At 42.5% G+C, this 15,274-nt stretch overlaps 1 protein-coding gene across 1 annotated transcript in view; it reads right to left on the bottom strand.

The window, feature by feature from the left end:
* Positions 1-1,686: 1,686 nt before the first annotated feature.
* Positions 1,687-15,274, bottom strand: part of scn4aa (sodium channel, voltage-gated, type IV, alpha, a) — an 84,465-nt gene continuing 70,877 nt past the window's right edge. The window contains exons 22-27 of the mRNA XM_057825782.1: positions 13,652-13,933; positions 13,512-13,565; positions 5,627-5,764; positions 5,451-5,555; positions 3,546-3,816; positions 1,687-3,479 (exon numbers count right to left, since the gene is read on the bottom strand). Coding sequence (XP_057681765.1) covers positions 2,224-3,479; positions 3,546-3,816; positions 5,451-5,555; positions 5,627-5,764; positions 13,512-13,565; positions 13,652-13,933 — 2,106 coding nt within the window. The 3' untranslated portion in view covers positions 1,687-2,223. The remainder of the gene's footprint in view (positions 3,480-3,545; positions 3,817-5,450; positions 5,556-5,626; positions 5,765-13,511; positions 13,566-13,651; positions 13,934-15,274) is intronic.

Below are 15,274 nucleotides of genomic sequence, written 5' to 3'. Positions count from 1 at the left end.
GCGCTGGGCTTCTATAGATGTGCAAACACCCAAGTAATTACGGCCAACCACTAGATGGCGACCTATTTAAATCTTTACTTGGATTAGTCTATAGCAGGGGTAGCCAACTCCGGTCCTGGAGAGCCCCTATCCAGCTTGTTTTCCATGTCTCCCTCCTTTAAAACACCTGAATCCAATGATCAGCTCATTTGTAAGCTCTGCAGGAGCCTGATAACGATCCTGATTATTTGAGTCAGGTGTATTGAAGGAGGGAGATATGGAAAACAAGCTAGATAGGGGCCCTTGAGGACCAACGTTGGCTACCCCTGGTGTATAGTGTACACAAGGATATTGATTTGTCAAGAGCCACAGGCCAGATTGCAGTCGTTAATAAATTATTTATTTCTCTGCGGCCCGATAGCAAATGCACCACGGATGTTGGGGACCACTGTCGTAAAATCATTAATCAATCAAAAATCAATCTCCCAGTCACCTGCAGATGGATTAAACAACATTTCTGTTTCCAGCGGCTGTGTGAAGGATGAATAGTAATCAGGTAATGTATCCAGTTGTGGCTAAACATTAGCATATGACGGTTACCAACCGTGTGGCTTAGCGTGGCTACCGCCCCCGATACAGCGGTACAGACCCCCTCAAGATACATTGGGGCAAATAAGTATCTAGTCAACCACTAATTGTGCAAGTTCTCCCACTTGGAAATATTACAGAGGCCTGTAATTGTCAACATGCCAAAAGTTCATCTCCTCTTTGTTATGTACCCTTTGTTGGCAATAACGGAGACCAAACGTTTTCTGTAACTCTTCACAGGCTTTTCACACACTGCTGCTGGTATTTTGGCCCATTCCTCCATGCAGATCTCCTCTAGAGCAGTGATGTTTTGGGGCTGTCGTTGGGCAACACGGACTTTCAACTCTCTCCTCACCCCAAGAACGGTGAGCAAAAATCCCAGAACCACACGGGGGGACCTAGTGAATGGCCTACAGACAGCTGTAGACCACAGTAACAAAGGCTTCTATCAGTAACACAATGCGCCGCCAGGGACTCAAATCCTGCACTGCCAGATGTGTCCCCCTGCTAAAGAAAGTACACGTCTGCGGTTCGCTAGAGAGCATTTGGATAATCCAGAAGAGGACTGGGAGACTGTGTTATGGTCAGATGAAACCAAATTAGAACTTTCTGGAAGAAACCCAGGTTCTCGTGTTTGGAGGAAAAAGAATACTGAATTGCACCATACCCACTGTGAAGCATGGGGGTGGAAACATCATGCTTTGGGGCTATTTTTCTGCAAAGGGACCAGGAAGTCTGATCTGTGTAAAGGAAAGAATGAATGAAGCCATTTATCAATAGATTTTGAGTGAAAATCTCCTTCCATCAGCAAGGGCATTGAAGATGAGACGTGGCTGGGTCTTTCAGCATTACAATGATCCCAAACACACAGCCAGGGCAACAAAGTAGTGGCTTCATAAGAAGCATTTCAAGGTCCTGGAGTGGCCTAGCCAGTCTCCAGATCTCAACCCCATAGAAAATCTGTGGAGGGAGTTGAAAGTCTGTGTTGCCCAACGACAGCCTAAAAACATCACTGCTCTAGAGGATATCTACATGGAGGAATGGGTCAAAATACCAGCAAAAGTGTGTGAAAAGCTTGTGAAGAGTTACAGAAAACGTTTTGCCTCCATTTTTAAAAGGGTACATAACAAAGTATTGAGATGAACTTTTGGTATTGACCATATAGTTATTTTCCACCATGATTTGCAAATAAATTCTTTAAAAATCAAACAATGTGATTTTCTAGTTTTTTTTTTCCACATTCTGTCCCTCATGGTTGAGGTTTACCCATGTTGACAATTACAGGCCTCTCTAATATTTTCAAGTGGGAGAACTAAATGAGGACTAAATACTTATTTGCCCCACTGTATAAAAGAGGTGTCATTCAACTAGTTGTCATTCGACATATTATCACAAATGTTATGAAAATATTTTATAAATGTTGGAAAATTACCTACTGTTGCTTTAACCGGAGTTCAGCATATGTCTGAAAGGGGCTCCATTGTCTGCCATTGATGGCTCTAGACATCCAACTGAACAGGATTCACATGATAAATGTGCTGTCTTTCCCTTCAATGGAGGATTTAGCTCTTTTGAGTGGGCAAAAGTCAACAAAATGCAGTTGGGACAAGTGCAACTTAAGATCCAGCAAAGTTAGTGTGTAAAAAAGGGCTGTGGCTATACAAGCGACTCTCTGAGGTTTTTCTGGAGACTGCCGAAGCCTCGGTCCGGCTCAGGCGCAGAATGAAGTACAACCTCATTAGTGATTTCCACAGGTAGTGGTATGACACCTGACCCAGAAGTGCCAGGACCAAGTTGTATTCCCAGTGCAGCTGGATTCTTCGATGTTTTGCCCTTGGCCAGGTATGGGTAGCTTCCATATAGATCTTCCATTTTGCGTGCAATGAGTCCCTCCCTTTCTGTTGTGTCTTGATCCTGCGCCACCCCGCTTTTGGCCCGGTGGATGAAGGCGGCATGGCGGAGCCCGCGTCGCAGCAGGTGGCACCGGTAAGCCCGCTGGATGACAGTGGCAGCCCACTCCTCCTCTTTGTGGCGTACAGTAGTGGTGATAGGTGTGAAAGAGTCCGAGGTTGGGTTGCTCTGAAGAAACTTGGTCTTGATGCTCTCCCGCATAGCCGCCATTTCCAAAGTGTCACCCAGGACCATCTCCGTGACGGCCATTAAGACGTCCAAGCAGTGGATGCGATCGCCTATGACCAGCGGGAGGTCCATTTGAATCAAGCGAAGGCGGTTGGGCTTGGCGACCTTCAGTGGTTCCTGTAGTGCGTCGCAAAAATCTGAGAGGCGGGCGTACTCAATGAACATGGTTCCGTCCTTGTCAAACTTCTCCCACGTTTCATTGAACATCTCGAAATCCTCCTCGCACAGCGCATCGCCGCTCTCCTCCTGCGCCACGTTGAAGTTCTCCAAAATGATGGCGATGTACATGTTGACCACAACCAGGAAGGAGATGATGATGTAGCTGGAAAAGAACATCATGCCCATGCCCGGGCTGCCGCAGTTGCCTCTTACATCTGTACCGGGGTTCTCAAAATCAGGGTCGCAGTCAGGGGGCTCCCTGTTGAGCATCGGAAGTAGGAGCCCGTCCCAGCCGGCTGACGTCGTGATCTGGAATAGGCAAATGATGCTCCCGCCAAAGGTCTCGAAATTGAAGATGTCATCAATGCCCGCCTCTTTTTTGACGTAGGCGAAGTTGGACATGCCGAAAATGGAGAAGATGAACATGATGAGGAAGAGTAGCAAACCGATGTTGAAGAGGGCGGGAAGCGACATCATCAGGGCGAAGAGGAGCGTCCGGATCCCTTTGGCGCCTTTGATTAGACGCAGGATGCGACCGATCCTGGCCAGACGGATCACGCGGAAGAGGGTCGGTGACACAAAGTACTTCTCAATCACGTCAGACAGCATTGTGCCTATTAAAGAAGAAGTTTCATCATGCGAAAGGAAACTTTAACGGTGAATTTGTCGCGGTCACTCACCGGCGATAGAGAGGATAACGACGATGAAGTCGAATATGTTCCAGCCATTGGTGAAAAAGTACTGCCGCAGAGCAAAGAGCTTCAGCAAGCACTCAGTGGTGAAAACCGCAATGAAGGCCAGATTGACTTTGAAAAGGAAGTCCTCCTTTTCGGCGCTCTGGTTGTCCGTCTCCACCATCATGGTCACCATGTTGAGGCAGATGAGCACCATGATGAAGATGTCAAAGAACTGCTGACTGATGAGGTCAAACACGAGTCCTTGGAGGAAATTCTGCAACGTGTGGAGTGAAACCAATCTGAGTGAATTTAGGGTGTTGAAAGCAGATGATAACATCACGCCACACACATCTGAGGTCTTCAACTCATCGACATACAGTTGTGGTCAAACATTTACATACACTTGTGAAGAACATAATGTCATGGCTCTCTTGAGTTTCCAGTTATTTCTACAACTCTGATATATCTCTGATAGAGTGTTTGGAACAGATACTTCTTTGTCACAAAAAACATTCATGAAGTTTGGTTCTTTTATGACTTTATTATGGGTGAACAGAAAAAAGTGATCAAATCTGCTGGGTCAAAAATATACATACAGTAGCGCTAATATTTGGTAACATGTCCCTTGGCCATTTTCACTTCAATTAGGCGCTTTTGGTAGCCATCCACAAGTTTCTGGTTGAATCTTGGACCACTCCTCTTGACAGAATTGGTGTAGTTCAGTTAAATTTGATGGCTTTCTGACATGGACTTGTTTCTTCAGCATTGTCCACAAGTTCTCAATGGGGTTTAAGTCAGGACTTTGGGAAGGCCATTCGAAAACCTTAATTCTAGCCTGATTTAGCCATTCCATTACCACTTTTGATGTGTGTTTGGGGTCATTGTCCTGTTGGAACACCCAATCTTCGGGCTGATGACGTTAGGTTATCTTGAAAAATTTGAAGGTAATCCTCCTTCTTCATTATCCCATTTACTCTCTGTAAAGCACCAGTTCCATTGGCAGCAAAACAGCCCCACAGCATAATACTACCACCACCGTGCTTGACGGAAGGCATGGTGTACTTGGGGTTAAAGGCCTCACCGTTTCTCCTCCAAAGATATTGCTGGGCATTGTGGCCAAACAGCTCGATTTGTTTCGTCTGACCACAGAACTTTCCTCCAGAAGGTCTTATCTTTGTCCATGTGATCAGCAGCAAACTTCAGTCGAGCCTTAAGGTGCCGCTTTTGGAGCAAGGGCTTCCTTCTTGCACGGCAGCCTCTCAGTCCATGTAGATGTAAAACACGCTTGACTGTGGACACTGACACCTGTGTTCCAGCAGCTTCTAATTCTTGGCAGATCTGCTTTTTGGCGATTCTCGGGTGAATCTTCACCCTCCTGACCAATTTTCTCTCAGCAGCAGGTGATAGCTTGCGTTTTCTTCCTGATCGTGGCAGTGACAAAACAGTGCCATGCACTTTATACTTACAAACAATTGTTTGCACTGTTGCTCTTGGGACCTGCAGCTGCTTTGAAATGGCTCCAAGTGACTTTCCTGACTTGTTCAAGTCAATGATTGTTCAAGTCAATAATCACTGACAAGAAATTGCTAATTCGTGTTGCTGTATGTATATTTTTGACCCAGCAGATTTGATCACTTTTTCTGTTAACCCATCATAAAGTCATAAAAGAACCAAACTTCATGAATTTTTTTTTGTGACAAAGAAGTATCTGTTCCAATCACTCTATCGGAGAAAAATCAGAGTTGTAGAAATAACTGGAAACTCAAGAGAGCCGTGACATGTTCTCACAAGTGTATGGAAACTTTTGACCACAACTGTACAACATAAGCATTCCAGTCAAGCCTTTTTCCACTCCATGTCACCTTTATAGAGCAATTTATAAGTCATAATTTAAAAAAATAAACTCACAGTGGGACGTGGAATTGGCTTCTGTGGCTTCTTGGAACCGAGCTTTTTCATGGCTTCGTAGTACTTCTTCTGCTCCTCTGTCATGAAGATGTCCTTGTCTCCAAAGTGCAGCAGAAAATATCATTATTATCCACTGCATTTCAATATGCAAATAAAGATCATGCGTGAAAACTCATCTTTTTCTTTTGCTGATTGAAGTTGTCAATGATTACACCAATGAAGAGGTTGAGCGTGAAGAAGGAGCCGAAAATAATGAAGATGACAAAGTAGATGTACATATACAGGTTGATCTCATAGGACGGCTGCTCTTCCACCTGAACATGAACAACTTGTATTAATAGGATGAATCCATTGGAATTTTCAACGATGGCAGTCAAGGCTTGGGTCAATGGGAGGAGCTTTCATGACATATGCATTCTAGGGGTCAGACAATAGTCTTGTCGCTTATCCATTTTGTAGAAACAATTGCTAATAACCTGACTTTTATTTATTCGATTGGTTTCAGAAATGGCTTATATGAAAGCTAAGACCATCCCAAATGATGTTGAATGTACAAAAATCTATTTGTTTCACTGAAAAAAGATTTATCATTTAATGAAGACATAAAGGTCAAATTTTGGCATGACAAAAGTTTTGTCGCCTACAGAAAGTAGTGTGAAAATTGAACAAAAAATGTACTTCAAATACAAAAATATGTTACATAACATAAGCGAATTAAGTAGTGGTGCTGTGAGATCCAAATTTAATATTTTGTATGACTTCCATGCGGTTCGGCAAGGATTCATGCAATTTATTGATGAAGTCATCAGGAACATCAAAGAAAGCAGTCTTGCATGCCTCCCAGAGTTCATCAACATTCTTGGGTTTCGTCTTCCATGCTCATGCTCAATGATGTTCATGTCTGGTGACTGGGCTGGCCAGTCCTGGAGAATCTTGATCTTCTTTGCCTTGAGGAAGTTTGAGGTAGAGATTGAAGTATGCGATGGAGCACCATCCTGCTGCAGAATTTGTCCCTTTTTATGGTTAGGAATGTAAGAGGCAGCTAAAATTTGTTGATATTTCAGACCATCTCTCAGGCTGAAGACAATTAAAAAACCATGTGGCATTTGCCAAGGCACACAACCTGTCAAAAGGATGGACGCTGGTAAAGTGGCAAAAGGTGGATTTTTCAGATGAATCTTCCATTGAATTACACCACAGTCGCCACAAATATCGCAGGAGACCTACTGGAGCCTGCATGAATCCGAAATTCACTCAAAAAACAGTGAAGTTTGGTGGTGGCAAAATCATGGTCTGGGTTATATCCAGTATGGGGGTGTACGGGAGATCTGCAGGGTGGAAGGCAACAAAAATAGTCTGAAATATCAACAAATCTTAGCTGCTTCTTACATTCCTAACCATAAAAAGGGACAAATTCTGCAGTAGGATGGTGCTCCATCGCATACTTCAATCTCTACCTCAAAGTTCCTCAAGGCAAAGAAGATCAAGATCCTCCAGGACTGGCCAGCCCAGTCACCAGACATGAACAGGATGAAAGAGGAAGCATGGAAGACGAAACCCAAGAATATTGATGAACTCTGGGAGGCATACAAGACTACTTTCTTTGAAGTTCCTGATGACTTCATCAATAAATTGTATGAATCCTTGCCAAACCGCATGGATGCAGTCCTTCAAGCCCATGGAAGTCATACAAAATATTAAATTTGGATCTCACAGCACCACTACTTAATTCGCTTGTTATGCGACATATTTTTTTGTATTTGAAGTATTTTTTATTCAATTTTCACACTCCTTTCTGTAGGTGACAAAACTTTTGTCTTGCCAAAATTTGACCGTCATGTCTTCATTAAATGATCTTTTTTCAGTGAAACAAATATATTTTTGTACATTCAACATCATTTGGGAGGGTGTTAGCGTTCATATGAGCAATTTCTGAAACTAATTGAATAATTAAAAGTCAGGTTATTCGCAATTGTTTCTACAAAATGGATAAGCGACAAGACTTTTGTCAGGGACTGTACATTAAAATGGTGATGTTTCGCGATACTTTTTATTCCAAAAGGTTATCAATATGCTCCTACAAAGAACTGATATGCGTATCGTTTTAAAAAGGTGTGACAAAAAAATCGACCAAAATCTAGAAAATTGTTGTGGTAAGGTCATTGAGAGTGCTAAACGTCCAATCAATTTTGACTGGGTGGGTCAAAGATAGATTGGACGTCTACCGCTGTCAATGGTACTGAAACAGAGCATTCAGATTTTTTTTAACTCATATATCATTCTAAAGTCATTGATTGCCATGGAATTTCGCATAATTTCAATTTGAGTAGGTTCATTGGACCAGTTGATGTCCAAGTTGGTGTTGGGAGGGATGGCCGGGGGTATCATGGAGGCCCATGTCTGCTGTATCCACTTCGGAAGATTAGTCATCATCCTCCCTTGCCCGGTTCCCGCGAGCGAGCCTTTCATGATCCCGGAGCTCCGTGATGATTTTCGTGACCATTTGAGCATATTGGCCTCCATTTTCCCCAGGCATCCTCCACATAACCAGACGTGAAGGTGTTTGCCGCACATGGCCGTTGGTTTGGTGTAGGTCTCATTGTAGAAAATATTTTGTCCAATGAGCTAAGTGTCCAGTCAACAAGCTCCATCTCACAGCAGGTTAAACACAGCGCTCGCGTTGCAATGGCAGATCAGTAATCTAATTTTACTGGAGAGCATATCTTCAGAGCATGCAATGTTATGTCTTATTCTCTGTCCCTGACATTTAATCATCCTTTGTTTGCCTTTTTGTTGTGGGAACAATTTGTGCGGTCCAGCTATGACTCACTTTGGTCCATGTAGCGATTTATTATGGTTTCTTTGTACATCTTTTTGAAGTAACTCAATGATTTTATACTCGTAAGCGCTGCATCACATTTGGACAACAAATGTTGATCATACAAATGTTGAGGCGCAGGCGATGCAGAAGACTGTTGCAGAGTTGGTCATTAGCACAAGAATGTTTGTAAATGGCGGTGATTTCACGCTGAACCGGAAACAACAGTCTGAGCGGACCAATCACGGTCCATTTGCGTCACATCACCAAGCGTTCACGTGACGCGAAGTCAGAAATTTGAGGAGATGCACGTCAGGCTACGCCGAAAAGTTGTGAATCGGGTCTGCCTTGGTGGCGTAGGTCTGCCGCAGAAGCATAACTCAGCCTTTACAGGTCAATTCCTGTTGATTTTGAGTCACTTCCTATTCAGTTGGTGACATTTCTGGGTCACTTCCTGTTCAGTTACCCAAAATGACAGGAAATAACCCGGAAAAACCCCAAAATCAACAGGAAGTAACCAAAAATCAATTTATTGTACAATATATTCTACAATATATTATGTAGAAATGATTTCCTGACCCATATATAAAGAATTGTTGTATCGCCGTATTGTGAGATAACACCATGTAACACATATTTTGTTCCCAGGTTCTAAGTGGTATTTCTGAGTTTGGAAAAAAGGAAAAACATGCAAAACACAACTGCCGCATTAGAAACCGATTCGTGACATCATCATTATTATTCTGATTTGTATTTATAATTCATTTGTTTTGATATATGTCATTTAGGCATGTGCCGATAACTGGTTTCAAGGTATACCGTGGTATGAAAACTCACGGTTTCAAAACCGCAAAAATTTTCCGTCATACCGTCCCAAAGGTATTAGCTATTTTTTATGTACCACAAATGCAGGTAGAAATCCCTCGCTTGCAGCTGCAAGGCTTAACCCTCCCCGACTGGTTGTTTTCAATGTCAGTGAGTCAGGTGTTTTACACGATAGCTGGAGGAGGTGAAACTCCTGAACTTTTTCCCCTCATTGAAGAAAACGAAATCGCTGGTATGGGAATACTTCTGCTACAGAAAAGTTACAGACGGCCGCGGCTGAGAGGAGGAGGGCCTACCGACATGCAAAACGTGTGTGGAGTGTGACTGCTGAGGAGGCAATACCTCCAATACGATTTCGCATTTATACAAAATTAAAGGTTAATAAACACTATTGTAAACATTTCCCACAGGCTACGAGAGTTAACTCCAGCGTGTTTACTGTGTCTAACGATGGTAAAATGTGTTTATTTCTATCTGGCAACTGCCTGTGTTGAGAAAGAGAATGTTTGTATAATGTAAACATGATACGAGTCATACACACGTGCTTTTTATGTAAAATAATCCAATTATTTTTGTTGTGATGATAATATTGCTAAGCTGTGGGTGTACGCTCACCTAAAGGACTGCATACAGTGGGGCAAATCATTTTTTTAGTCAACCACTAATTGCGCAAGTTCTCCCACTTGAAAATATTAGAGAGGCTTGTAATTGTCAACATGGGTAAACCTCAACCATGAGAGGCAGAATGTGGGGGGTTAAATTCAGAAAATCACATTGCTTGATTTTTGAAGAACTTATTTGCAAATCATGGTGGAAAATAAGTATTTGGTCAATACCAAAAGTTCATCTCAATACTTTGTTACGTACCCTTTGTTGGCAATAACGGAGGCCAAACTCTTCACAAGCTTTTCACAGACTGTTGCTGGTATTTTGGCCCATTCCTCCATGCAGATCTTCTCCAGAGCCGTGATGTTTTAGAGCTGTCGTTGAGCAACACGGACTTTCAACTTCCTACACAGATTTTCAATGGGGTTGAGATCTGGAGACTGGCTATGCCACTCCAGGACCTTGAAATGAAAAAGCCACTCCTTTGCTGCCCTGGCTGTGTGTTTGGGATTATTGTCATGCTGATAGACCCATCAACGTCTCATTTTCAATGCCCTTGCTGATGGAAGGAGATTTTCCCTAAAAATCTCTCGATACATGGCTCCATTCATTCTTTCCTTTACACCAGGGGTGTCAAACAGATTCCACAAAGGGCCGCAGTGGGTCCTGGTCTTTGTTCCAACAGATCCAGGACAGATAATTTAACCAATGAGGTTTCTGCAAAAATAACTGATTACACTTGCAAGACACCACTGGTGAAAAGGTATTCGTCTCATTTGGTTGGAATGAAATCCAGTACCCACTGCGGCCCTTTGAGGACTGGTTTGACACCTGTGCTTTACACAGATCAGTCGTCCTGGTCCCTTTGCAGAAAAACAGCCCCAAAGCAAGATGTTTCCACCCCCATCCTCCACAGTGGGTATGATGTTCTTCGGATGCAATTCAGTATTCTTTCTCCTCCGAACACGATAACATGTGTTTCTACTAAAGATGTCCCGATCGATCGGGTCCGATCACGTCATTTTCAAAGTATCGGAATCGGCAAAAAAATATCGGACATGCCTTTTTTTAATATATATACATATATATATATATATATATATATTATATTTTTTATTTATTTATTACACTCATCCAGAGTAGTTTTGGCTTAAAGTAGGGCTATCAAATTTATTGCGTTAACGGCGGTAATTTTTTTTTTTTTTTAATTAATCACGTTAAATAATTATTGCATGTGCTGCACGACCCACTCACGCATTGTCGCGTTCCATCTATTAAAGCGCCGTTTAACCTATATATAGAGCAAAAAGGAAGTGTATGATGGGTAGAGAGAATTTTGACAGCCTTTGGAGCCTATTTTTATTTGGCCAAAGCCTTACAATCCCCCTCTCAGCACTTAGAAATAAAGTGGGAGGCAATGTAGGGTAGAAAGGTTAGTGTTGATCATTTTCTTGACACCCTATATTATTTCCCAACGCAGAGAAGATATATCCAATGGTGCCACTACGCTGAGTCATGATTGCACTTCACATCATGCATTTGGGTAGATGTAAATGGCTACAGTATCATTTACTGAAAGCTCAACAAATAAACTAGATGGCAATATTTAGTCACAATATACAAAGTCACATTTATCCTTTAAGAATTACAAGTCTTTGTATCAGTGGATCCCTCTCACAGAAAGAATTTTAATAATGTAAATGCCATTTTAAGGATTTATTGTCATAATAAACAAATACAGTCCTTATGTACTGTATGTTGAATCTATATATTCATCCGAGTTTTATTGATTTTTTTCTTAATGCATTGCCAAAATGTATATGATCGGGAAAAATTATTGGGAATGATTGGAATTGAATCGGGAGCAAAAAAAAAAAAAGCAATCGGATCCGGAAATATCGGGATCGGCAGATACTCAAAATAAAACGATCTGGATCGGATCGTGAGCAAAAAAAAACATGATCGGAACAACCCTAGTTTCTTCCAAAAAGTTCTATTTTGGTTTCATCTGACCATAACACATTCTCCCAGTCCTCTTCTGGATCATCCAAATACTCTCTAGTGAACCACAGTTGAGCCTAGACATTTACTGGCTTCAGCAGGGGGACACGTCTGGCAGTGCAGGATTTGAGTCCCTGGCGGCGCATTGTGTTACTGATAGTAGCATTTGTTACTGGGGTCCCAGCTCTCTGTAGGTCATTCACTAGGTCCCCCCGTGTGGTTCTGGAATTGTTGCTCACCGTTCTTGTTATCATTTTGACGCCACGGGGTGAGATCTTGCATGGAGCCCCAGATCAAGGGAGATTATCAATGGTCTTGTATGTCTTCCATTTTCTAATAATTGCTCCCACAGTTGATTTCTTTACACCAAGCGTTTTACCTATAGACCCTACCCACCGACGTCACAAAATCACGTGATCGCTGTATTGTTCCGCCCCCTTGTCCGTCATTTTGTGTCTGTATTATCAATGGTCTCAATTGATCGAGCAATTTATAATGCATTTCATGGAGGACCCGGTGCTTTCGGATGCCGTAAACTCACTTGATGCGTTGCATAAAAGGCGTTATGTGGAAAAGCTTCAGTTTATCCATTCGCCAGATCCATATTTGATGCCTAAATCGATGTTTTTCGACCCGCTGTCTTCGCCGTATTTGCCTGACATCTGCTAGCTACCCTGATATGTACAACTATCTTGTCCACACAAAATCAGCCTATTCTCACGAAAGTTTGAAAAACTTTAAGAGCTCGGAGGCTTATAAATACTTTGTTGCTGGTTGGGTGAAACAGGTCCTCGTCCACGAAAATTCGGCAGGAATCTATCTTGTGCTTGGAAAGGTGAGTTACGAAATTTTCAATTCAAAATCTTTTTTTCTTGCTAATATCCACTGTCAAGTCTAATGTATTTCATGTCATTTGTCAATGGAGTTAGGGCTTTTAATGTTTATATGGTTTAGCGATAGCACTCTCACTACATACATACGTGTATGTTGTCGGCGATTAGCCTCGCAATGATCTTAATTGTGGTTGTCAGCCCAAAACCCTCTAAATATATATTAAATGCATCTTACCAGATATAAAATGACTACTACATAATCTGTGGTAATCGTTTGGAGCCCAGTTTTCTCGTCGAATTGCAGCAGCCCATCTCGCTCTCTCCTCTCCGGGTCTCTCGGAATCCGGTAGAACTGACTGACTGAGGTTGAGGACAGGTGTCTTTTATACCGCTAATGAGTTAAAACAGGTGCCATTAATACAGGTAACGAGTGGAGCCTCGTTAGACCTCGTTAGAAGAAGTTAGACCTCTGACAGCCAGAAATCTTGTTTGTAGGTGATCAAATACTTATTTTCCACTCCAATTTGGAAATAAATTCTTTAAAAATCAAACAATGTGATTTTCTGTTTTTTTCCACATTCTGCCTCTCATGGTTGAGGTTTACCCATGTTGACAATCACAGGCCTCTCTAATCTTTTCAAATGGGAGAACTTGCACAATTGGTGGTTGACTAAATACTTATTTTCCCCACTGTATATAGGGGTACCACTGTATGTAAAAAATGACATTTAACCAATATTTTCTGCACATAATTTTGCATATAGCCTCTAATTTTAGCAAAACCAAACTTTTACCTTTTGAGCGGCCTTTTTCATTTAGTTTGGACCCAAGCAACACAAATAAAATGATTACAAGCCAGGAACAACATTTTTTTTTCTGTAACATGGTGTAATCGTTACTGTAAGCCTTGTATCGCAAATCGTATTGTGACGTACCCAGAGGTCCTCACCCCTAATGTATACTTTTTATAAAACATACCTCTCTCGAGTCGACAGCAGCATACATGATGTCCATCCAACCTTTAAAAGTTGCCTGAAAATGTATCAGAAATGTTTTTATTTGCATTTTTTAACACAGAACATTAAAGAAGGCAACTCAGGTAATGTAAGCCAACATACCACTTGAAGCAGCGACAAGTAGCCCTGCCCCACATTGTCGTAGTTGACCTTGACATTGACCCAGCGGGCCTCCCCGGTGTCCTCCTGCAGTGCCAGGCACTCGCTGCGGTTGTTGATTTCAGCGGCAGGAAAGAGCTCCCCGGTAGTGGTGTTGATGCAGCGGTAAAACTTGCCGGCGAACATGGTGACGCCCATGATGCTGAAGATAAGCCAGAAGATGAGGCACACCAGCAGCACGTTGAAAATGGACGGGATGGCGCCCACTAGCGCGTTGACCACCACCTGGTCAGAAAAAGTGAGGTCTGGGTGTGAGAATCCGGTATCTGCGCTACAAACGATAATTGACGTCAGATTGGACGTGTAATTACCTGGCTTTGCTCCCACGTTGCGTAAAACATGCAAGCTAGGAAAAACGGCAAACGCATCAAATCGGCCATTACACATGCGGTGGCTTAGTAAAGACTCAGTTCAAGATGGCTGTTATGCAGGGGTGAAAGTGGGTCGGAACGCACCGGATCGGCTTTCCGCCATGATATACGATGCCGATTCGGCATACGGTGCTTTGATCCCGAAAATATGACGGCTACTGTCAAAACCCAATGTTTAAAAAAAAAAAAAAAAACCTGCCACGCTGCCACACACGCATCTCCAATAAGAACAATCTACTAATGTCAGATTTACTTACACAAGTGTTAACAATACAAGCCTAATAAAGAGCTTGCTTAGCGTCATCCGTTTCCACTGATTTTTATTATTCATTTTTTCTACGTAGTTCTCCCCAGCGTCTATCTGACAAGTCGCATTGCCTGTAGCCCTTTTCACACATATTACCAGGGAATTTCCAGTATAAGGTAATGCAGGATTTACTCTCGTCATTGCTTTCATGCATGAAAAGATTCCGAGAATGAAGCCGGTTGGACGCTTTCACAGACTTGTCCTGTGTTGCCCACTGGCACTCTCTGTGCGTGGAAGGCTGCTGGGCGATTTTATAACCTGGACATTACGTCATTTTCGGTCAGCATTGTCACAATGTTGGTCAAATCCTGTCGTGTTTTGTTCCGGAGGGAGCGTTCCACGACGTGTAACTGCAACCAATTTAAGGTCATCAAGAGGAAAGATCGGGCCTAAAAAAATCCAGCCCGACCCGACCCGGGTCCGCTGGTATTAAAGCCCGACCCGCCCAAGCCCGATCAATTAACTTGATTTCGAGGCCCGAAAAAAACCCAAAATGTTATGTTTTATTTGTAGGCCCAAGCCCGAGAAAAAAAAAAACCTCAAAATTCTATGTATCATTTGTGAGGAGGAGAGGGAAGGGATGCTCCAGTCAGACCTGGACTGCTTGCTGCTTGGAAAAACGGACTGGTTGCGTTTTGCGTGATCACATTTGGTGACAATGCCTGTGCATTAAAGCCTTTCTTTTGTAACGAATTCTCAGTTGGCAGAAAAAAAACGCAACTTTTCTTAATGTTTAAATAGTCTACATATTTTTATGATCATTTTAAATGCATTTACACAACGAAATAACGCTGCAAAAGTTTGTAAAATGTAAATAAACAGATGCGGTTTTGCATCGCAGAGGAGAAAGAGTAATAAGAGGGTGCATGGCACGCTCTGGCTCTGCAA

This window comes from Corythoichthys intestinalis, chromosome 21, assembly GCF_030265065.1.
Source record: "Corythoichthys intestinalis isolate RoL2023-P3 chromosome 21, ASM3026506v1, whole genome shotgun sequence".
In the NCBI taxonomy this organism is placed as follows: Eukaryota; Metazoa; Chordata; class Actinopteri; order Syngnathiformes; family Syngnathidae; genus Corythoichthys; species Corythoichthys intestinalis.
Note: the sequence above shows the minus strand (reverse complement) of the source record. Positions and strands in the feature narration are given on the sequence as shown.